Source organism: Microtus oregoni, unplaced genomic scaffold (genome assembly GCF_018167655.1).
Source record: "Microtus oregoni isolate MIOR12 unplaced genomic scaffold, Mior012 000004F_ref0000308, whole genome shotgun sequence".
NCBI lineage: Eukaryota > Metazoa > Chordata > Mammalia > Rodentia > Cricetidae > Microtus > Microtus oregoni.
In genome coordinates this window covers 63,577,995-63,601,886 of record NW_024543063.1, presented here as the reverse complement: position 1 = coordinate 63,601,886, position 23,892 = coordinate 63,577,995, and the positions used below count along the sequence as shown (strand labels likewise).

The 23,892-nt window shown below is 41.7% G+C and overlaps 1 protein-coding gene across 1 annotated transcript; it reads left to right on the top strand.

Moving 5' to 3' along the window:
* The first annotated feature begins 9,240 nt into the window (after nucleotides 1-9,240).
* Cnep1r1 (CTD nuclear envelope phosphatase 1 regulatory subunit 1) lies at nucleotides 9,241-23,119 on the top strand. Its single transcript, XM_041650067.1, has 6 exons — nucleotides 9,241-9,368; nucleotides 10,210-10,281; nucleotides 14,686-14,759; nucleotides 19,679-19,788; nucleotides 20,301-20,355; nucleotides 21,803-23,119. The coding sequence occupies exons 1-6, from the start codon at nucleotides 9,344-9,346 to the stop codon at nucleotides 21,842-21,844; spliced, it is 378 nt and encodes a 125-aa protein (XP_041506001.1). The 5' UTR covers nucleotides 9,241-9,343; the 3' UTR covers nucleotides 21,845-23,119.
* The last annotated feature ends 773 nt before the right edge of the window (nucleotides 23,120-23,892 follow it).

Genomic DNA, 23,892 nt, shown 5'->3' with positions numbered 1-23,892 from the left:
ATAATGGAAACATAACTGGACAGTGGTGGCGCACTCCTTTAATCCCAGCACTTGGGAGGCAGAGGCAGGCGGATCTCTGTGAGTTCGAGGCCAACCTGGTCTACGAGAGCTAGTGCCAGGACAGGCTCAAAGCTACAGCAAAACCTTGTCTCGAAAAACAAAACAAACAAAAAACCAACAACATTAAGCCTTGCGGTGAGGGCGCATGCCTTTAATCCCAGCACTTGTGGGAACCAATGTGTGACTTAGTTTCCATCTGGAGTCATTTCTGACTTAAAGTAGTCATTTGAGTTTGAGCTTGCTTGCCCGCTCTGCTTTTTCCAGTAACCTTGATGGAAGTTCTGATTATGCCCGTGGGGAAGAGAATTTTTGCCCAGTCGAAAGAGCACATTTTTCTATTAAGATTGGGGCTGGGGTATGCCAGCCAGAGGCACTCCGCGTTAGACAATAGAAGCTGCTTAACTGAATAAAAAAATGTACCTGTTGCCGGGCGGTGGTGGCGCACGCCTTTAATCCCAGCACTCGGGAGGCAGAGGCAGGCGGATCTCTGAGTTCGAGACCAGCCTGGTCTACAGAGCTAGTTCCAGGACAGGCTCCAAAGCCACAGCGAAACCCTGTCTCGAAAAACCAAAAAAAAAAAAAAAAAAAATGTACCTGTTTGCGCTTCCTTCCAAGGACAGTGCAGGGAGGTGGTTAGCTGACTGGACTGCTCTTTGTTCTGCCTTTTGCCTGTAGTATATGTGCTACCTGAGAAATAAACCCGGGGCTGTTTGGTATTAGCCTTCAGTCCTCCGGGTCTATCCTATATTTCTGTCTTCGTTTCCCTTAATCTAACATTTCCTCAGCCTCAGCGCCCAGGCTCCTACAGAGTGGCTTCAAGCATGGGGCTGCACATGGTGGGAAGAACGCAAGGACACCGCAGGGTAAAAGAGTGTACGCAGTAAAAGGGAGATCTGCGGAGAACTTTATCCTGGGAGCCGCACAATGCAAATACAAAGAAAGATAAGGAAATGCGCAGGTGTACGTAAGAAAAAAAAGAAGAAGTTGGCTGTGCAGTGTGAAAAAATAAGTCTAAGAAGTAACTCGAGTAGAAATGTAAATAAGGAGTAACATGGCCAACAAGATAAAACGACAGCCTACAGAATGGGAAAAGATCTTCACTAACCCCATATTAGACAGAGGTCTGATCTCCAAAATATACAAAGAACTCAAGAAATTGGACTCCAAAAGATCACATAATCCAATAAAAAAAAATAGAGTATAGACTTAAACAGAGAACTCTCAACAGAGGAATCTAAAATGGCTGAAAAACACTTAAGGAAATGTTCAACATCCTTAGTCATCAGAGAAATGCAAATCAAAACAACTCTGAGAGTCCATCTTACACCTGTAAGAATGGCCAAGATCAAAATCACTGATGACAACTTATTCTGGAGAGGATGTGGGGAAAGGGAACACTTCTGTATTGCTGGTGGGAATGCAAGCTGGTACAGCCCCTTTGGATGTCAGTGTGGTGATTTCTCAGAAAATTAGGAAACAACCTTCCTCAAGACCCAGTAATACCACTTTGGGGTATATATATTCAAAGAATGCTCAATAGTGCCACAAGGGCATGTGCTCAACTATGTTCATAGCAGCATCGCTTGTCATAGCCAGAACCTGGAAACAACCTAAATGCTCCTCGACCAAAGAATGGATAAGGAAAATGTGGTACATTTACACAATGGAGTACTACACAGCAGACAAAAATAACGACATCTTGAATTTTGCAAGCAAATGGATGGAGCTAGAAAACATTATTTTGAGTGAGGTACCCCAGACACAGAAAGACAATTATCACATGTACTCACTCATAGGAGGTTTTTAAACATAAAGCAAAGAAAATCAGCCTACAAACCACATTCCCAGAGAGCTTAGACAACAATGAGGACACTAAGAGAGACTTACATAGATCTAATCTAGATGGGAAGTAGAAAAAGACAATATCTCCTGAGTAAATTGGGAGCATAGGGACCTTGGGAGAGTGTTGAAGGGGAGGGGAGAAACAGAGAGGGAAGCAGAGAAAAATGTAGAGATCAATAAAAATCAATTTTAAAAAAGTAAAAAAAAAAAAAGTAACCATGAACCAAGTAACTAGTAAGCAGCTGTTTCTACATTTACTTCGAGATATTTTGAAAGTCAGCAGGGCTAAGGCAGAGGTCAACAACTGTGTAAATTTCTAGAGTTTGTACATTTACTTAGAGATATTTCAAAGATTAGGGCTACTAAGGAAGGACAACAGCAATTGCTTCCGGTTTGGATTATGGAAAGGCTGTGTTCCCCTGGTTTCCTGCAGAAGGGAGTATGCGTCAAGAGATTTCAAAAGGTGTGTGTGAGCGCTCTCTGTCTTGGTCTGTGTTTTGATTGTCACTCTGCTGCTGTTCTGTTTTATGTGTTCATGTCTTTTAAGTTTAAGTGGTACCGTACCTACCTATTGACCTTCTTTGTTGTCCTGGAGGAGATGAGGCAGGCAGCCTCTGCCGCTAGCATTTTTATTGGATCAGTTCCAGATCTTTGGGTCTGAGAGAAAAACTTCTCTAAGGAGAGGAATGGCACTGGTCACCTCCCTTCGTCGTTCTCTGGCCAACAGCCAGCCAGCAGCTCCCTCAGAGGGCAGGGGGTGCGCATGCTCAGGTGGGCAGAGATGCTACCGGAAGACATGCTCATGTGAACCGGACAGCATAGAACTGACTGCTTGTAGTTAACAAACTGCACAGATGTGAAACAGAGAATCTGAGATTGTGACCAGAGACACTAACAATTTTTTTCCCCACGAATACTGGCAGTCAAGGACACTCTGTGTCCACCAGCGTTGCTTCCCTCTTTTCCTTCCTAAGTCAAGTTCTTCTTCACTGTGATAACACTCAAGGTCTCTTCTGCTGATCAGCGGTTTCCCATCTTAACCCTTTTCTGTTCTGAGGCTTGAAAAAATGGTGAATTATACCAACCTGTATACTTTGGGAAGCGTTGATTTAAAGTAAAAGTTAAAGGTGCATTATGTTTGGGGGAAATTATGCTTTTGTTTCCACAGGAAAAGAAAATTATATGGGTCACTTATATCTAAAAGGTTACAAATACTAGTCATATTTTTAGGAAATTGGGTACAAATTATTATTGATTATGATAAAGGAAACTGCTGCTAGTTTTAAGTTTCATATTGTTACAGGCTTTTTATGTTAATGCAAATTTAAGTTATTCCTATTGTTTTTTGTTGTTGTTGTTGTTTGGTTGGTTGGTTTTTTTTTTGGATTTTGGAGACAGGGTTTCTCCGTAGCTTTTTGGTTCCTGTCCTAGAACTAGCTCTTCTAGACCAGGCTGGCCTCGAACTCACAGAGATCCGCCAGTCTCTGCCTCCCGAGTGCTGGGATTAAAGGCATGCGTCACCACCACCCGGCAAGTTATTCCTATTGTAATACACACACACACACACACACACACACACACATTATACATATATTTTGGCTCTCGTTTGAAATGTATCTATGCAATGTAATGTTCTGGACCACTGAAAGAAATCACAAGAGGAGGCATTGATGGAGATTTGCATGCTGTCTGAAGGACAAGGGGACAGAGAAGAGACTGAAATAAAGTAGGAAAATGAATTTGTTTATGAGCAATGTGAGTTTAAAGGGAAACTATAAAAATGCTGGAGATTTTACCATGTTAATTCTGGTTGATTTTCTTCATTCATAAGGCTGGTGATTCATCACTGAGGAATAGTTATGTTACTATTTGGATAATGTTCTCTAAAGATGAAAGGACTGAGGTCCTAAATACAACTTAATAATTAATCATCCTATTCCAACCTGCTGCGTTACAGGGTTCTATATGATTGCCTCTTTCAAAATGACAAGGCTGACACCTTTAGCTCTTCACACTTTCATAGCGAAGTTCAAAATATGCTTATTAAAAACTGCATTTTTTTTTCTTCAAGAGAGATCCCTGAGCCTACTTCATTTCCACCTCCAACCTATACCACTTATAATCCCAACCCTATACCAATCCCTAATAATGTCCCTAGCCCTGAGGACAAACTTTGTAGGTAGATTAGTGTGAGCTTACTCACACTAATAATAATGGTGAGTAATAGTGAGATTACTTGTGAGATATTATTTATAAATAATTTACATTAGTATAGATTCTTGTATATTGATACAAATTCAAATTATATTTATTAAATTGAATATGCTCCTATTTCTGCTTACAATATTTGTGCATCTACACAAAGTTATTTTGTCATATTATATGCATGCATGTTTCTACCTCTACTTAAGATATTTTGTATATTGATGCAATTTTAGAATATATTTATCACACTGTACTATACATTTCTACCTCTGATCAAGATAATTATATATTGTTTACATTCTGAGGTTATTGTCCTCATTTGCTGCACATTTGTTTAAAGATTGTTTAATTTTTTAATATGAAGTCTTAGTCTTTAAGCTATATAGGTATTAAGAATTACAGGTCAACAATCATTCATATTTGTCCTACTTAATGTTAGACTAATCAGATTCTTTAGATGCATAGAGATTGTATTCTGCATAGATAATCTTCAACCACTTCAAAGAACTGTAGAATATGGCATTTAAATAATTTAGGATTTTCTTGACGTGAGACATGATTGCTCCTAGAAGCACTGATCTATTCCTGAGAGAATGTTGGGCACTGAAGACACTTCACTTGGAGCTTTTATTCTTTTTGGCAAAACTGGCCTTTGGGCAAAAACTGCCCCTGCCTTGTCCACTGACAAAATACATGGTGTCTAGACTAGACAAGCAGGATACAAGAAAAAAGACTGCCAAACCTTGCCAAGACAGGATAAGACTATTTTTTCTTTAAAAATTTCTTGCCTCTGAAATAGGTCTGTCAGTTACTGTAGGCTTTAGACAAACTTGGTTGCCCCCATATTACAAATGAGACTTTGGGTGATTGCCCAGGTATCTGGTTGTCTCTATCCTTTCTTGCACCTTTTGGAAGTTGCTTGATTGCACTTCCTGTTTACACAAGTAATATTATTTCCTTTCTCAGGTCTAAGATAGGGTTAAAGACTAGATTAGTCATAGTTACTTTCCTCTCATGACTTAGCCAAGCCGTTTTTAATATAAGACTTAGAGTCCTTAGAATAGGATAACTATTAAAACATTTAGAATATGTTTCTTGTTTGGTGTTGTTCATGCTGGTTGTAATTCTAATTTTTTTAAAGATTTATTTATTTATTTATTTATTATGTATAAAATGTTCTAGCTGCATGTATGCCTACACTCCAGAAGAGGGCACCAGATCTCATTACAGATGGATGTGAGCCACCATGTGGCTGCTGGGAATTGAACTCAGGACCCCTGGATGGAAAGTCAGTGCTCTTAACCTCTGAGCCATCTCTCCAGCCCTATAATTCTAATTTTTATGTATGTTTTTCGCCTCCTCTTTTCCTTGGACAATACTTGATATTTGTTCTTATTGTATATAGTTTTGTATTAGACTTAGAAGTCTGTTAATTAGACAAAAGGGGAAGGTGCTATGGAACTCCTCCAGTCAATAGCCTTTAAGATACCGGCCCACTTTGGGCATGGTCTCATGCACTGTAAATGCAGATGAAAAGATTCTGTGGGCCTCTTGGCTGCTGGATTTGGTTCCAGGTCCCATTGCATGCAGTGGAATGCAGATCATTACCCTTTCTGTGAATTTATCATCAAATAAATAAACCTTTGTTATACTCCATTCAGGGCTGTTGTGGAACTCTTTTGTACACCAACATACAATTATACACCTACATGAAGTTACATTGTGTACTACATTTTCTTTACCCATTAATCTGTTGATAGAGTTCTAAGCTGGCTCTATTAGTAATAAATATGGGTGCACACGTATCTCCGTGGCGTCCTGACTCAGAGCCCTTCAGGTACACTCAAAGTTGGCAGAGCTGGGTCATATAGCAGCTCCGTCACAAGGCTTTGAGTAATTTTTTTTTTTTCGAGACAGGGTTTCTCTGTAACTTTGGAGCTTGTCCTGGAACTCCCTTTGTAGACCAGGCTGGCCTCGAACTCACAGAGATCCTCCTGCCTCTGCCTCCCAAGTGCTGGGATTAAAGGCGTGTGCCACCGCCGCCCGGCGGCTTTGAGTAATTTTTACATGGTTTTCATAATGGCCGTACCAGCTTACATTCCCACAGTCAATAATTGAAGATTCCTCCCCCGAGGTTGGAAAGACAGTTCAGTGCTCTTGCAGAGGACTGAGCTTGGATCCTAGCACCCATGTCAGGTGACTGGGAAACACCTGTGACTCTAACTCTAAGTGAACTGGACACTTTGGCCTCCAGGACATCAGGACACAGTGCAAATATCAACACAGAGACACACATATTTCTTTCCCCACACCCTAGCAACATTTGTTGTAAAGTGTTGTCTTTTTTTCTTTTATTCCATTTTTTTCTTGGTTTTTTTTGAGACAGGGTTTTTCAAACAGGGCTATACAGAGAAACCCTGTCTCAAACAAACAAGCAAACAACAAAACTAAATAAAAAGAATATCTACATGAGCTTAATGGACTGACTGTCTTTCTTTCCTTGGGCTCTCAGTTTGTGGATGTGTTTGCTATTGAGGTATATTTTTGGGAGACAAGCGACAGCTGGTTCCAATTTTTCCAACTCACCAGAACTGGAACTGGAGACCTGCTCGGCAATTAAGAGAGTTCACTGTTCTCTCAGAGGGTCTGAGTTCAGTTCTCAGCGCCAACTGGGCACTCACCACAGTAGGATCTGGTCTCTGAGTGTGCCTACACTCATGTACATACCCACAACAGACACCCACACTCCTGTGAGTACCCCCAGCAATACTCCTGTGAACCCCCAGCAATACTCCTGTGTACCCCCAGCAATACTCCTGTGTACCCCCGCCAATACTCCTGGGAGTACCCCCAGCTATACGCCTGTGAGTACCCCCAGCTATACTCCTGTGAGTACCCTCGCCTATACTCCTGTGAGTACCCCCATGAGTTCACTGGTTCACCAAATCAGACTCCTGAGTTATCCTTGCTTTGCCCTTTCATCGGGTCCTTTTTTTGGGGTGAGTAGACAATTGTTCCCCCTTCCCTAGAAGTGTCACTCTCATAATAGCCTTCTTTAGGTACTCCTGTGTGTCAGAACAAACTGTGATGAAGTAGACTCGGAGACGCAGAAATGGAAGACCGGAGCCAGAGAGACATGAGAACACCAGCATTCCTCAATGCAACTAACTACAAGATGCACTTTCACTGGAGGCCTCGGGTGCCCGGTGCCATGCCTCCTTGGTCACGATTAATGGTTTACCCTTAAAGTTTAAACTAATGACTCAGAGGCTAAGAGCACTCAGCGCTCTTGCAGAGGACCCGAATTCAGTTCCCAGGATCTATGCAGCAGCTCAGAACTCTGCAAGGTCAGTTCCAGGGGATCTGAATCTGTCTTTGGGCTCATCTGGCATCCATGCCCAAGTGACATAAAGACATAATCGCATAAATAAATTTTAAAACTCTTTAAAAAAAATTGTGATGGCTCACGGGTTAAAGCCACTGGATGCTCTTGTAGAAAACTCGGGTTTGATTCCCAGCACCCAAACTGCAGCTCACAACCACCTGTAGCTCCAGCTCCAGGACATTTGACAACTCTTTTGGCCCCTTCTGGCACCAGGCATACAAGTGGTCCATGGCATACACACAGGCAAAACACCCATACATATAAAATAAAATAAAAATTTTAACATTTGAAAATCATGAGCCAAAATAAATCCTTCCTTCCTTAAAAAAAAAAAAAAAAGACAGGAGGGAGACAAAGAAGGTAGGTTGAAATAGAGTTTACAGTCGGGCTATTGTTATTAATACAAGCTTTTTAAAAATTGTTTCATTTTATATATATTTATATATAATTTTTATTTTAAAAAGGTTTCTCTGTGTAGCCCTGGCTGTCCTGGAAATTGTTGTGTAGACCAGGCTGGACTTGAACTCACTGAGATCTGCCTGCCTCTGCCTCCTGAGTGCTAGGATTAAAGGCGTGTGCTACCGCCCGTCCATCATTAGTGCAAAATTGTCACAAACACATTTTTGCCCTTCTCAGTTGTGCAATCGACCTCCGAACAGCTGCCTTGATAAGTCATACTGTTTCAAATCTTTTTCTTACTGGATCCTGAGTTAGGTATGAATGTTTCATATTTTGATGAGAATATGATGTGTGTGTGTGTGTGTGCACGCGCGTGCAAAGCCAGTAACAAACAGGTGGCATGGGAGAAGTCGTAGGAAAAATACACAATATATCAATTTGGGAAACAGGGCAGTGTCGCTCAAGATCTGCTCAGCCCTGATCTTTTCTGTCATCTTGGGGTCCACAGCACAAATGTCCTCGCAACACTTGCAATAAACTCCTTTCAGTTCCATCATTTATTATCTGTTTCCTCCACAGAACTCCTCTTATCTAAAATCAATCAATGTTTGCATGCTTACTGCTCCCTGCGACCTTTCGCCTTGAGGACTGCAATCTTATCTACCACCGTCATAATTGTATCTCAGATAAACACAATGTTTAGTGCGTCACGCAATAAATACTTCTTGAATGAATCAATGACCACTAGGAAATAAACAGGACATTATAATCAAATATCCATTTTTCTAACCTTGTACATATTCTTGTTATAGTTACTGAGGCTTATACTTTGCATTCTTTATTACTTATGAATATCGGATGACATGAGAAGAAAATAACCAAGACAGAAGTCCTCTAAGGAGTTGCCTTTCTAAGAAAGCGGTACCATTAGTCAAGGAAATCTATTCTGTGGTTACTGACCGCTGAACATTATTTTAGTTTTCCTTAGTTCCTTGAGAGCAAGGACAGCTTGTTGATCTCTCCTTAGCAACCAGAATACTGCTCAGAAGGTAGTGGGCTCTCAATCACTGTTTAGAGACTGAAAGAAGTAAGAAAGAAACCAAGGGAATGTGTAAAAATGAAGTACGCTTTTCCGGGATGCAGTTCCTCCCCGAGGCAGCAGGCGGCACCATGGCTATACCTGTCCGACTGCCTGCTATTCTTGGCCCTTCCCGCTGAACGTCTAACGCTAGGTCCCCGAAAGCGTTTGCTGAAATTAGCCAATAGAAAACTACTTTAGTTAAGCGGTCTTCCAAAGATACCCAATAAACACAGCGTTTCTAGAAGAGGGCGGTGCGAAGGGGAGGGGCCGAGGGGAGCGGTTAGAGGTGGGAGTTGGTGCTGCCGGCCGGGCGGGGACGGAGGGCTGCGATGCGGACCTGGCAGCAGCGGTGACCGGAGCTGCCGCCCGACATGAACTCGCTGGAACAGGCGGAAGGTAGAGTGTGTCGCCCGCCCAGTCCCGAGGCGGACGGGGTCGCGAGGGCGGCGTGCCGGGGACCCGGGGCGCACGGCCGCGGAGGGGTACCACCTTCTTCCCGCTTGGGCCCCCGGGGTGGGGGTGGGGGCTTCTCATTGACGAGCCCTTGCTTGTTGTCGAGTGCGGATTCATGTTCTTTTTGTCTGACAACCCCTCGAGCCGTAACCCGAATTTCTTCCTTTGGCTTCCGGTAATTGCCGGGGTTTCGGAGTGCTCTTGGCCTTGCAAAGTTTTACAAAAACTCCACTGTGGAAATAGCACCCCACTTCATTCAGAGGTGCGCCCAAGACGTAGGTGCTCGCTGCTGCCGGGACGATCACCGGTCACTCGTTCCGAGGAGGGGAGGGAGTGTCTTTGTACAACCGTTACCTGTCTACGGAAGTCTAGTAAGCCCATACTACAGAGCCATCCATTAATGATGAGAGCTAGGGCCTGAATCGGATAATTGCAACCCTCATGGGTTTTGATGTTTCAACAGAAAGTTCGTGGTTGCACAGAATCGGAACTCAGCTGGATTTTGCTTCTTTTATTTGCAGCTCCCCGATTCCAGCTTTTGGCTCCGGCTGGTCTTCCTTATACTATTTTTCAAGCTTCTAAATGTAGACCAACTGGTTTCCAGAAGCTGGAATGAAAGCAAAGTGATGTTTTTGTTGTGTCCATAAAACTGTCATTATAAGCAAAGAGGGTATGACGTATGGGATTGGATGTGTAAGGCCTGTAGCCGTTACCGACATAAAATTTCATTTTAATAAGTTCAAACTGGAAAGCGTAGGTAGAGAACTGAATTCTCTTTGCCTAGATCTCAAGGCTTTCGAAAGAAGACTTACTGAGTATATTCATTGCTTGCAACCTGCCACTGGACGCTGGAGAAGTAAGTTGCCGAATGCTTTCTAGGGGAAAAGGAGGTGCCGCTGATAACTTTATTACTAATTTATTTCATACTTTGGACTAATAAAGGCTTGTTTTACTCAGCTATCAAATTTCTGTGTTTAGACACCTTTTAAATATGCTACTTAACACTGTCAACAATGTATTACAAAGAAATGCTTAAGAAAAGAAAATTATAGACTAGCAAGATGGCCTGGGTGCATGCAGTAGAGTTTAGACCTCAGTTTCATCCTCAGAAGCCATTTAAGGATCTTATTTATTTATTTATTTATTTAGTATACAATATTCTGTCTGTGTGCATGTCTGCAGGCCAGAAGAGGGCACCAGACCTCTTTACAGATGATTGTGAGCCACCATGTGGTTGCTGGGAATTGAACTCAGGGCCTTTGGAAGAGCAGGCAATGCTCTTAACCACTGAGCCATCTCTCCAGCCCCCTCAGAAGCCATTTAAATGGCCAAGGAGAGGATGGACTCCACGGAGTTTTCTGACCTCCACATGCATCCGCGCCTGTACATGTCATGCATATATACACGCACAACAAATGATTTTTTAAAGAAAAAAATTATAACTGGCTACCATAAAAGGACAGACTATTTTATATGGTTGATTTTTTTTTCTATTCTATTTTATTCTTTTCTTTTCTTTTCTTTCTTTTTTTTCCAAGACAAGGTTTCTATGTAGCTTTGGAGCCTGTCCTGGAACTTGTTCTGTAGACCTGGCTGGCCTCAGACTCACAGAGATCCTCCTGCCTCCACCTCCCAAGTGCTGGGATTAAAGGCATTCACCACCACTGCCCAGCCTTTTTATACACACACACATATGATTTATTTATTATGTATATACACGTCAGAGGAGGGCATCAGATCTTATTATAGATGGTTGTGAGCCACTATGTGGGTGCTGGGAATTGAACTTAGGACCTCTGGAAGAGCAGCCAGTGCTTTTAATCTATGAGCCATCTCTCCATCCCTTTTTTTGGTGGGCAGAGTGGGAACTGAGACAGGGTTTCTCTGTGTAACAACCTGGTTGTCCTGGAACTTGCTTTGTAGATCAGGCTGCCTTGAACTCACAGAGATCCATCTGCCTTTGCCTCCCAAGTACTGGGATTAAAGGTATGTACCACCACTGCCTGGCTGAATTTTTATTTTTCTATGAAAATACATACATATTTTAAAAAGTTTTAAGTATATTAGTGTTTGGTCTGCATATACGTGTGTGCATGCCAGGTACCTGCAGAATCCAGAAGAGGGTACCATATACCCTGGAACTGGAGTCTCTAGTGATTGTAAGCCACTCACTGTGTGAGTGCTGGGGACTGAACCCAGGTTCTCTGTGAGAACAGAAAGTGCTCTTATCTGCTGAACTGTCTGGCCCCCCCCCCAAAAAAAATCATATTTTATGTGTATAATTGTTTTCTTTTTTGCTTGCATGTATATCTGTGTTACTATGTGTGTGTGCAATGTCCAAAGAGGCTAGAAAAGGGCACTAGATCTCTCGGACTGGAATTACAGAGGGTTGTAAGTTGTTGTGTCGGTGCTGGGAATTGAACCTAGGACTTCTGGAAGAGCAGCCAATGCTCTTAACTGCTGAGCCACCTCTCCAGCCCAAGATAAATGTTTTTTTATTAAATGTTATAACTGATAAAAAAAACAGTCAATAAAAATGTTAGTAGCTAGTGAGCTTCAGATTAAGTGAGCTACTCTGTCTCATACAATAAATTAAACAGCTCGCTGGTGATGCTGTATGCCTTGGGTTCCAGTACTTTGGAAGCAAAGGCAGGCACAGCTCCTGAGTTCAAGGCCAGCCTGGTCTACAGAGTGAGTTACCCTGTCTTGAAGGAAAAAGCAAAACAAAACAAAAAACCCCCAGGAAAACACAATTTGCCTACAAGCTATTGAAATATAATTTTGTTAAGAAAAATCATATTTTGGAGCTGGTGATTGAGAGTGCATCCTGATCTTGTAGAGGACTCATCCCATTCCCAGAACTCATGTCAGCCATCTGTAACTCCAGTCCCAGGGATCCGACACCCTCTTTTATATTCTGCAGACATGTGCACAAGCCTATATGGATACACACATACAAATAGACATAATTTAAGATAATAAATCTTTTTCAAAAAAAGAAAAATCATATTTTGACTTGAGGATGACTCTGGTAGACCATGTGCTTAGCATCTACAAAGCTCTTGCTTTAAAAAGAAATCATTCAGTTGTACCTATAAGATTAAAACAGGGCTGAATAGATGGCTCAGCAGAGGACCTGAGTTTGGTTCTGAGCATCAACATGGTGACTCACAATCCTCTGACCTATGCAGGCCTTGCATACATATAGTGTACATGTATACACACAGGTACATACAGATAGAATTACATAGATACTTAAAAAGCAGAGGTTATATTTCTTTTAATATATTTTTTAAAAATATTATATTGCATATATTGTTGGCATGTGTGCTTGCGTACAGGTTCACTAACGTGCCACAGCCCATGTTGAGGTCAGAGGACAACTTGTGGGAGACAGTTTTTTCCAGCCACCTTGTGAGTCCTGGGAATTGAACTCAGGTTACAAGACTTGATGGCAAGCCCTATTGTCAGATGAGCCATCTTGATACCTCCTTAGCTGATGTTTAATATAGCCTAATGGTATGCTTTGGAGCCTGACCCAGAAAAGACTTTTACCTTACTACTGCCTATTCCTATTCCTAAGTATTGTGAAGGCTACACAGTATGATTTGAATGAGTTCTAGTTATTGCTCCAAGGAAGGGGCAGAATGGGAAATGTGATCAAATATAAAAGCATTGATATAGTCAAGAGAATGTTTTGCTCATCTATATTGAGACAAATTGTCTTTTTTCCCTCCTCCCTCCATTCCTTATCTTTTTGGATATGGGATCTTTCTATCTTGCTCAGGCTGGCCTCCAATTACTAGGCTCAAGTGACTCTCCTACTTCTGCTTTCCATTGTTGGGACCACAGATATGTATACCACTCAGCTTTGGACTAGCTGTGGGAAGCTGGACTCTGAGATTTAGTATCTCAGGCTTCTTATTAACTCTTATAACTTATATTAGCCCATAATTCTTGTCTGTGTTAGCCACATGACTTGGTACCTTTTTTGGTGAGGCAGACACATCTTGCTTCCTCTGCATCTGGGTCAAAACTGCAGACTGAAACTTTCCTCTTCCCATAATTCTTCTTGCCATGCTTCTACTTCCTGCCTGGTTGCCGTCACCCTGGCTATACTTTCTGCCTATCTACTGGCCAGTCAGCATTTTATTAAAAATAATGCAAGTGACAGGGTACAGACTATTGTCCCACAGCATTTGCTTAGTCACAATATCCTTTTGTTCTTTTTTATTAATATTATCTATTCTTCAATTTATAATTTATTTAGATTTTAAAAGGTGAGGGTGTCTAGCAAATGGCTAAGCAGGTAAAGGTGATTGCTGCCAAGCTTGATGACTTAAGTTCAATTCCCAGGAGCCATCTGGTGTAGGGAGACAACCAGCTCGCACAAGTACCTCTGACCTTGACATGTGCACCATGGCGCACACACACACATACACACACGCCATACATACACACACACAACTGAACAAATGTAGAATTTGAAAAAAAAAAGCTTAGTGGGAAAAAACTTAACCCTTTCTGGTTTCTACTAGCCTTAGAAATTTCTTTAAGTCCTTTTTTTATTTTTTATTTTTTTTTATTTTTCGAGATAGGGTTTCTCTGTGTAGCTTTGGAGTCTGTCCTAGAACTCACTCTTAGACCAGGTTGGCCTCGAACTCACAGAGGTCCTCCTGCCTCTGCCTCCCCAGTGCTAATGTTAAAGGCCTGCACCACCACCGCCCAGTTTTAAGTCCTTTCTTTACTCCCCTTTTAAAAACCAGTACTGACTGGTCTGCTCACCAGTGACATCACACTCAGTGACTCCAACACTGCCCTTTGTTTAACTCAGCAGCAGTTGTCTGCCTGGCTAGGAATCACAGGACTGCAGTGTGGCTCAGAAAGGGGCCTTTGTGTGCTCCCATTAGAAAATGGGAGGGCTTTCTCTTTTCAGTGTGAGTTTACAGGATCTGCAAAACCACAATGAAAGCTCTATAACATTGAGTCTTAGCTTGAAATTCTTGGTTTTAAGTTTTAGACTTCATTCTCATGAATCCTAACCAAGAAGAAGTTGCTGTAATTCCCCATTCCTAGGGTTCAGAATGTTGAAGAGAGTTCCTCAAGATGGCAAGTCTGACTCTTGAGCCTAGTCATTGCTCTGTTTGATCAAGTGCTGCATTCTTTGGCTGTGTCTGTCAGGAACCGATGGAAGGGGTATCAAGACATGAAGGGATGAAGGGTGTGTTTGCTTACTAATTTTCTGTTTATCTTTCACCAGTGCTTCTTATAGTGGTGTCTGTCTGTACAGCTACTGGTGCCTGGAACTGGCTAATAGATCCTGAGACACAAAAGGTAGACATTTTGTTTTAAAACCTTTAGCAGATTAAATGAGATACTAAATGTATGATGCTAATAATGAAATACGATGCCAACCTGCCTGTGCCTGCTACTAATGACTTGAATCTCATATTAATGACATGCTCGGTAATTGTTTGCTTAAGTAAAGCTCTAGCTGACTTTATAAGTTAGTTATCTTTCTTTTTGTTTTTCTTTGTTTGTTTATTTTGAGACAGTTTCTCTATGTAGCCCTGGCTGTCCTGGAACAAGTTCTGTAGATCAGGCTGGCCTCGAACTCACAGAGATCCACTTGCCTCTGCCTCCTCAGTGCTGGGATTAAAGGTGTGTGCCACACTACCTGATTCAGTACCAGATTTTAAATACTGTAATTTAGTAAATTATTTATTACCTTTCTGCATCCCATAAAGCATTTGAAATGCCAGGAAAAAGATACAAAGACAAATGTCACTGGTAAACAGATTAGACCAGGTGGCCAATATCAGGGAGGAACCAAGTCACTGATCTCTAGGCCACGTAACTCAGCGAAGTTGACAGAATTGAGTTATAAGTTGATCTCTAGGTGACCTGATCTTTGGAGTCACAATTAATTCCTTGTGTTTTCATTGTCATTGAAGAGAGAGTGCAAGCTCCTCAAGTCAGCAAAGCTTTTCTTTCTCCACATTGGTCCTTCCACGGTTCTTGCCTGCAGTTTAATATGGAGAACACCGAGAGAACTCCCGCTGGGCACTGCACAAGCTTCGCTGTACCAAATGCAATATCAGATCTCATAATGTTAGCTCTGGAAGGATTATTTGATAAAATGTTTCTGAAGTTTCCACCTCTTACTGTACCTTCGTTTCAAGTTCAATCTTTTTTTATTAGAAAATCTGCAGTTTTGTGTTTTTCATTCTTTTGTTTTTTGTTTCTTTCTTTGGTTTTTATTTTTTTTCCTTCAAGGCAAGGTCTCACTATGTAGCTGTATAGACCAAACTAACTTCAAACTTAGAGAGATCCACCTGCCTCTGCCTCTGCCTCCCGAATACTGGGATTCTAGGCACACACCCCCACACACACTGGGCTAGTCTCAGGATTCTAGGTACACACCCCCACACTGGGCTAGTCTCAGGATTCTAGGTACACACCCCCACACTGGGCTAGTCTCAGGCTTCTAGGTACACACCCCCCCACACACTAGGCTAGTCTCAGGATTCTAGGTACACATCCCCACACTGGGCTAGTCTCAGGATTCTAGGTACACCCCCCCCACACACACACTGGGCTAGTCTCAGGATTCTAGGTACACCCCCCACACACACACTGGGCTAGTCTCAGGATTCTAGGTACACCCCCACACACACACACTGGGCTAGTCTCAGGCTTCTCTTTCATCGCCTCTCTCCAGCTTTAAGTTCAGTCTTATGATTTTCTTAAAAATAGGCTCTCCTTTTTTTTTTTTTATTTTTGAGAATGAAAATGTTTCTCTGTGTAACAGCCCTGATTGTCCTGGAACTCTCTGTGTAAACCAGGCTGGCCTCGAACTCACAGTGATCTCTTGCCTTTACCTCCTGAGTGTTAGGATTAAAATGCACCACCTGGCTGTAGTTATAATTAAGTAGACTACATCTGTAGATTTATTTTCTACTTTTTAAGTTATACAGAAAGGGAAGCCCAATGATAAGGCTTTTGTCATCAATCTGGTTGGCAATTCAGACAGCCAGGGGGTTGTTTAGGATGTACCCCCTCCCACCCGACTCTCACTGAGGGGAGATGGAAAAGGACAGGAAGCAGGGGAGGTTGGTGTTGGAATTTGTGTTAATAGAAGGGGTTTTGTGGCAGATAGGAAACTCTCCTGTGAGTTCATTTATAAAATCTGATCTGAAGGCTGTACTTGGTACTCATCTGTAGGGGAGGGTAGAAGGAGGCTGGCAAGATGATTAAAAAAGTTCTATCTTGGGAAATGAGTCTACTTCTAATTGAGAAAAATGTAAGCTGATTTCAGCTAGTTGAGATCTTAATAAAACGAAGAATTAAATGTAATCGGAAATAGGCCCAAAACTGTGTAGTTAATATTTCTAAATTAGGTAAGAAGATCGCTTTTAGCCTCAGGGTTGGTTCTTTTTACTTCAGTGTTTAATAACCCAAACCTGATGAGAGTTCTAACCAGCAATTGTGTCTGAAGCAGAAGGTACAAATACAAAAGCCAGGGAGTACAAAGATGCTGCAAACTTCTGAAAGAAGAAACTGCTGTTTAGATGTCATTGGTTGTCGCCCTGGAGGGAAGGAAGGAGGCTAATACAACTGCCCTAGTTAAAGTAAGAACATAAAGCCAGGGGTGCAGTTCTGTAATCTTGACATCATGAGAGACTGAACCAGGACATTTGAGTGATAGAAGCCAACCTGGGCTGCATGGTGAGACATTGTTGCTAAATAGCAACAGTAAAATGACAATTTTTAGACTATAAAATATCAGAACTGGAGAAATGATTGAATATTTGCTGTGTAAGCATCAGGACCCAAGTTCATAACTCCTACAGTCACGTGGAACCAGATGTGGCAGTCCGTGTCTGTAACCTGTCTGTAACCCTAGAGCTGGGGGAGGACAGGGTTGATGACGTAGAAGGATCCCAGAGCTTGCTAGTCGGCCAGTTCAGTGAGAGACCTTATCCTAAAAAATAGGGTGGAGGTAATAGAGGAACAAGTGAGTGCACACACAGACTATACACACATTTACAAAGTACTGTATGTGCCAACATTGTCCAGGCACATAGCCATCTTGTAGGAATCGAAGCTCAGATTTTCAGCCACACCTTTAATTCCAGCACTTGGGAGGCAGAGGCAGTAGGGTTTCTTGAGTTTGAGGCCAACCTAGTTTACAGAGCAAGTTCTGGGGCAGCCAAGGATACACAGAAAGACCCTGTCTCCAACAAACAAACAAACAAAAACCCCTCAGATTCCTTAAATTACATACACACACACACACACTATATATATATATTGTGTGTGTGTGTGTGTGTGTGTGTGTGTGTGTTTGCTCCTCTTGTGGAAGACGGAAGACACTTTGGGAATTAGCTCTCTTCTTCTACCATGTGGGTCCTGAGGATTGAACTCAGGTTATCAGAGTTGGTGGCAAGTACCTTTACCTATATAACCATCTTGCTGGCCAGTTAAAGCTCAGAGATTGTAAAGCGATAGTTCTTCAGAGGCGAGCGTGGAGGCTTATGCCTATGTCCCCTGTGCGTGGGAGGCTAAATCATAGGAGATACTGTGAGTTCTAGGCTGCCATGGCTACAATTTAAATACCAGGTCAGCAGGGGCTATGTAGCAAGACCCTGTTTCCCAAAACAGAAAGAAAAGGAAGTCCTCTGGAACTTTAGCTTGTCTTCAGCATCACCTCATCTCAGAAATATTTCCCTCCTGGTGTTTTAAGCCTTGTTCTTTCATTTGTCCTTGTTGAATTATATGCCTAGTCCATTTCTTTGTCTTGCATGTGTGTGCGCGTATGTGTGTTTAGCTTTCCATCATAAACCGTGAGATCTCTCCTGTGGAGAAAGTACTGTGCTTCCCTCCATTGTTTTTCCTATGTACTTACCAATCCGTTTACTTTCTTTTTCTAGACAGGCTATATGTTTATCTTTTTACTTTGCTATGTTTCCATTTCCAAGCCTTCTGCTTTTTGTGCCCTCTCTTGTTCTAGTATGGATCCTGGACTCTTGTCACTCTACATAGTCTTAGAGTTGTGCATTTCCAGATTTTTTATAGTCGTTTCAATATGCCCAGATCTGAAGGAAGTCCTTTCTCTCTCAGTCTTTCTAGATCTTTACAGATTCCTACTAACCAGTTTTTGTTGCTTCAGTGTCCATGGCCACCACAATTCTAATAACTTCAAAAGAAACTTTTTTTACTTAATATTTTTTATTTCATTTTTCAAGAAGCTTTAAAACAGCTTCATTTTTAAAAATTCAAATAAACCGGGCAGTGGTGGCGCATGCCTTTAATCCCAGGCAGAGGTGGACAGATCTCTGTGAGTTCAAGGCCAGACTGGTCTACAAGGCAGGGCAGGCACCAAAACTGCAGGGAAACCCTGTCTCAAAAAAACAAAAAACAAAAAACAAAAAATTCAAATAAACATTATTTATTCATTTCAAGCAAAGGTAATGAAGGCGTTGTAGAAATTAAGCTAATAGGGAAGTTGGCATTTGTGTGGAGGGTGGGAAGGGAGATGAAGATTAGTCTGGGACTTGGTTGTGAATGACAGAGCTGGCCTCACTCTCTTAAGGTAACTTTTGTTGGTTTTAGTTTTTTGAGACAGAGTCTCACTATACAGCTATTAGCCCAGGCTGGTCTTGAACTCACAAGATCCACTTGCCTCTACCTCCTGAGCATTGAAATTAGGTAGTTTCATTACCGACACTGTTCCCAGCCTTGAAGCTTTTTGACGGGGAAATAATTAAATCAGATTTAATCTGTGTTTTCATTGAGACTAAAGGCCTCCAGCAGGGCAGGGGTGGCACTGCTTTTAATCCCAGCACTCACTCAGGAGGCAGAGGCAGGTGTACCTCTGAGTTCAAGGCCAGCCTGGTCTACAGAGAGTTCCAGGAAAGCTAGGACTAAATCAAAAAACCCTGTCGGGGGTTCGGGGGAAGAAGACATTAAAGGCCTAATCTACATTCATTGAACAGAAAGTTGAGGATTTTTTTGGTGGGGTGGCTTTCTGATTATAGGAATGAATTTGAAGTGGCCTAGAGTTTGGCATGGATGACAATGCTGTGCAATCCTGCCATACAAAGAAGATAAAGCATGTGTTCTGTTATCATAGCACAGCAATAAGAAATAGAGTTGTTGGAAGTCTTCACACCCTTATAGTTGACGTGATAAAACATTGTGCATGTCTGTGTAGGCCCTAAGATTCTTAATCTCACACTTTTCTCTTACAGGTGTCCTTCTTCACGTCCTTGTGGAATCATCCATTTTTCACAATTAGCTGTATAACTCTAATAGGCTTGTTCTTTGCTGGCATACACAAAAGAGTAGTTGCACCATCAATGTATCCTTTACCTGGAGTTTAATTTTGTCTTCTGAACTAAGCTGAAGAACCTTCCATGTTATCTAAGTCGTTGTTAGAAGCCTTGTTAATCACATTCCAACTCCAAGACAAACTACGTGAGAAGATTTGTCATGGCTCGTGATTTCGGAGGGCTCAGTCCATGCTTGGTTAGCTCTGTTGTATTTTGGCCATGGTAAGGCAGCACATCATGGCAAGAAACGTGGGGTAAAACAAACCCACTCACCTCATGGTGGCCAGACACAGTGAAGGTTCAGTAACAAAATATGCTTTTAAAGTTACCCCCTCCTTAGCTATGAAACATAGGTGGATTTATCTATTGAGGAAGTTTGTCCCTTCATTATTCAGTTACCTCAACATGCCGATGGCTAACCTTTAACCTTTACCTCAACCTAGCCTTTAGCACATGAGCCCTTGGGGGCAACATTTCACGTCTAAACCGTAAGAGATGCTTGCTTCGCATTGGCAATTTTCCTTTGACCACAATGATTCAGAATAGCTGCTCGATGCCGAACGATACTAGCAGAATACAATATGTCTTGTGATGATGTAAGTATTTTTTCATTAGAATATACCTGTAGCCAGTTATGTTGTTGACATCTATAATCTCTGCCCATGGGAGGCAAGAGGATTACTTCAAATTCAAGGCCACCCTAATCTATATAGTGAGACCCTGTTTCAAAATAGTAAAAATGCTTAGTGGACCTGTTTAGCTTTAGGAAAACAGACCTTTGGGTCCTGTGGGTCAGGCTTGGTGGCATACACCTGTAATCTCGGTACTAGGGAACTGAGGCAAATGAAGAGAGTGTGAAGCCAAGGTCTTGGGTGTAGCTCAGTTGGAAGTTGTAACTGAGTGCTTGTTTATCACGTGTAAAGCCTTGGGTTTGATCTCTAACACCATGTGAAACCGGGCATGGTTTACACCTGTAATCCCAGCACTTGGGAGGTGGAAGCAGGAAAATCAAAGTTTAAGGCTCTCCCTTAGCTATATACAAATTTGAGACTAGCCTGAAGATAAAAATACTGTCTAAAAACAAAACAAAACAAAAACCCACTGCCACCAAAAAAAACAAAAATCAGTAAATGGATGAAGGCCAGCCTGGACTCCATAGCAATTCCTTATCTGAACCAAACAAGATTATACCTGAAATCTCTTAGTCAGGCTTGTTGGCACACACCCTTAACCCCTGCACTCAGGAGGAAGAGACTAGCCTGGTTTACATAGCAAGTTCTAAACCAGCCAGGACTGCAGTCAGGGGTGCCAAACAAATTGGTGGGGTTGGGGACTAGAGAGATGGCTCAGTGGTTAAGAGCATTGTCTGCTCTTCCAAAGGTCCTGAGTTCAGTTCCCAGCAACCACATGGTGGCTCACAACCATCCGTAATGGGGTCTGGTGCCCTCTTCTGGCCTGCAGGCATACACACAGACAGAACACTGTATACATAATAAATAAATAAAATATTTAAAAAAAAACCAAATTGGTGGGGTTGACAATTGAATCTTTCTTATTTTATTTATTATTATTTTTAATTTTGAGACAGGCTGGCCTGGAATTTACTATGTCATCCAAGCAGGGGAGATGAGAGGACAACTCCCACAAATCTTTTTTTTCTCCTTCTACTTTGGGTTCTGGGAACTGAACTGATTTTGTCAGACCTGTCAGCAGGAGCCTTTCCCCACTGAGCCATCTCACTGGCTCCATTAGATGACCTTTAACAGAAAGTTTTACATCTTTATTGAATGACTGATCATGTGTGTTTGTGCGCCTGGGCACCCAAGTATGTACATACCGTATGCCATGGTGCCAGTGGGAAAGAGATGTGCAGTAGTTCTCTGCTTCTACCGTTTTGGTTCTGGGGGCTGCACTCTGGTTATCAAGCTTGGCAGGCAGCAAGTGCTAAACCATGGCCCTCCAGTTCCCTTTAAGGTCTATAAGTAACTGCTGGTGTTTTTAATAGAACTGTGAATTGACTTTTTCTTTTTTCCCTTTTTACAGACAGGAAAGCTAATTTTGAAACCTAGACCTCACGTTCAATGACAATCTGCACTATTGCTAGGGAACCTGAACCAGTCTTTCTTCAAATAAGTGACAGAGCAAAACGCCACCAAGGATTCCTCTTGGAATTGGATATGTGATGGTTTAGCAACAACTGACAAGACGCGTGCAATATTTGCCCAGATTGTCTCAATGAAGAAGACTGAGCGCTCAGTGCTTCAGTACCTTTGGTTACCTGTGTTCAGTGTTAGTGTCACTTTAGTACTTCAGCTCCTGCAGAGTTTTGCAGATGAAGTATGTGTGTATGTTACTAAGTTAAACTTAGAAACCAAACCTCATTCAGTTTTTATAATGTATTTTTGCAAACTACTGTAAATAGCAAATCAATGCCAATGTTAAACCAAGAGGAAAATGTTTGGACTTTGCTCTCCTGCACCAGTATTTCAGAAACCATCTGCTTGGCATCTCCACGGCTCCTTAAACCTGGCTATTATGCGCCTTTCACTCTCAGCGCCTCCTTCCATCGTGCTGCGGGGAATACCAGGCTCCACTTAGACTGAGAAAACCTCATCTCTACTATGTTGAAATTTTATACATGTTTCCACAATTTTTGTTAATCCCAATACTAAATTCTGGCAACTATTGTTATATTTTTCAGTAAATTGTTCTCACTTAACACTAAATTACTTTTTTAAAAAAGAATTTAAAAAAACACCCCAAAGTCTTCTGAATGTACAAGTTAAATTACGTGTTGCCTGGGAATTTGACAGTCATTATTTTAGGTGACTGGATTTTATGCTGAGGTAGACGTGTTAGACCAGTACTGTCCTGGTGTAGCTGATGGGCCCAGTCCATCACCAGTAACACTGGAACCACATCCCAAGCCAGAGCCTGCAGTCCTCACTGCTGGAGAGTCGTGATGGCATACTGTGTATGCGCAACAGCAACATGTACTACGTAGCCCTTGAAACGAAACTGTGGGATTGCTGTAAATACTTAATGGACTAGTGGTGCCTTTTTACCTGTTTATTAGAAGATTTTGAAAAGGTTAAATTATTTCATGAGCAATATTTTAAATTTCATCCAATATGAAACTAAATTTGAATGATAGGACAAAACCATTGAATTAAAGTTGCCATTTAACTAATACTTTTTCATCTTGACTTTCCTTTCAATAAATTGTATTCTTTGAATTGCAGCAATAAAACCCTCTGCTTCTAAGAATTCTCTAAGAGGGTATTCTATATGTTCTGCATTGTGTTATTTTCTGTAAATTCTGTAGCTAAATATGTGCAAAAATAAATATTTTATATATAACCAGTGATTAGAGTTTTTCTTTGGTTTATTGTGTCTGCAACTAAAAAATATGTAAATGTATTCTGTATATTAGATACAAGCTAATTCCAAATAAGAAATTTTACTTTTTTGTGTGTGTGTATGAGTGTTCTGCCTTCATGTATGTCTGAGCACCACTTACATGCCTTTTGCCTGTGCAGTTAAGAAAAGGGCATCAGAAACTGGAACTGGTGTTACAGATGGTGATGAACCACCATGTGGGGACTGGGAATTGAACCTCAACCTCTTTAAAAGCAGCCAGTGCTCTTACTGCTCTTACCCGCTGAGCCAGCTCTAGCTCCTAGCTGTCTTACTGTAACTCTGTCCTGTAGACCAAACATAGTTGTCAGTACTATTCTAGACTATTAGCCTTCTTCATGTCTTATTCATTGTGGTCTAATATTGCTTGGCTTTTACTAAGGAGATGCATGTTGTTTTTACAGGCCTAGATTGGTAATTTCCTCCAAGAGTGTAAAGCTGAAGAAGATTTAAGACCTTTAGTACTGGGGACAGGGAAGTTTGAGTGTTTAATAAGAACCTGGCTCCTAGAAGAGCTATATCTGACTATATAAATAAACGTGGTGCTTAGAGCCCACTGGCTCTAAGAAGCAGCATCCTGCTACAGTGCCAGAGGTTTGAGCTTTCCTCTTTTCTGTTTTTCTATTCATTGTTGTGTCTTGTTTTGTACTGTAGATGTTCATTTTGAGACCAGGCCTCACTGTTTCATAAGTCAATCTTGAATTCCTGGGCTCAGG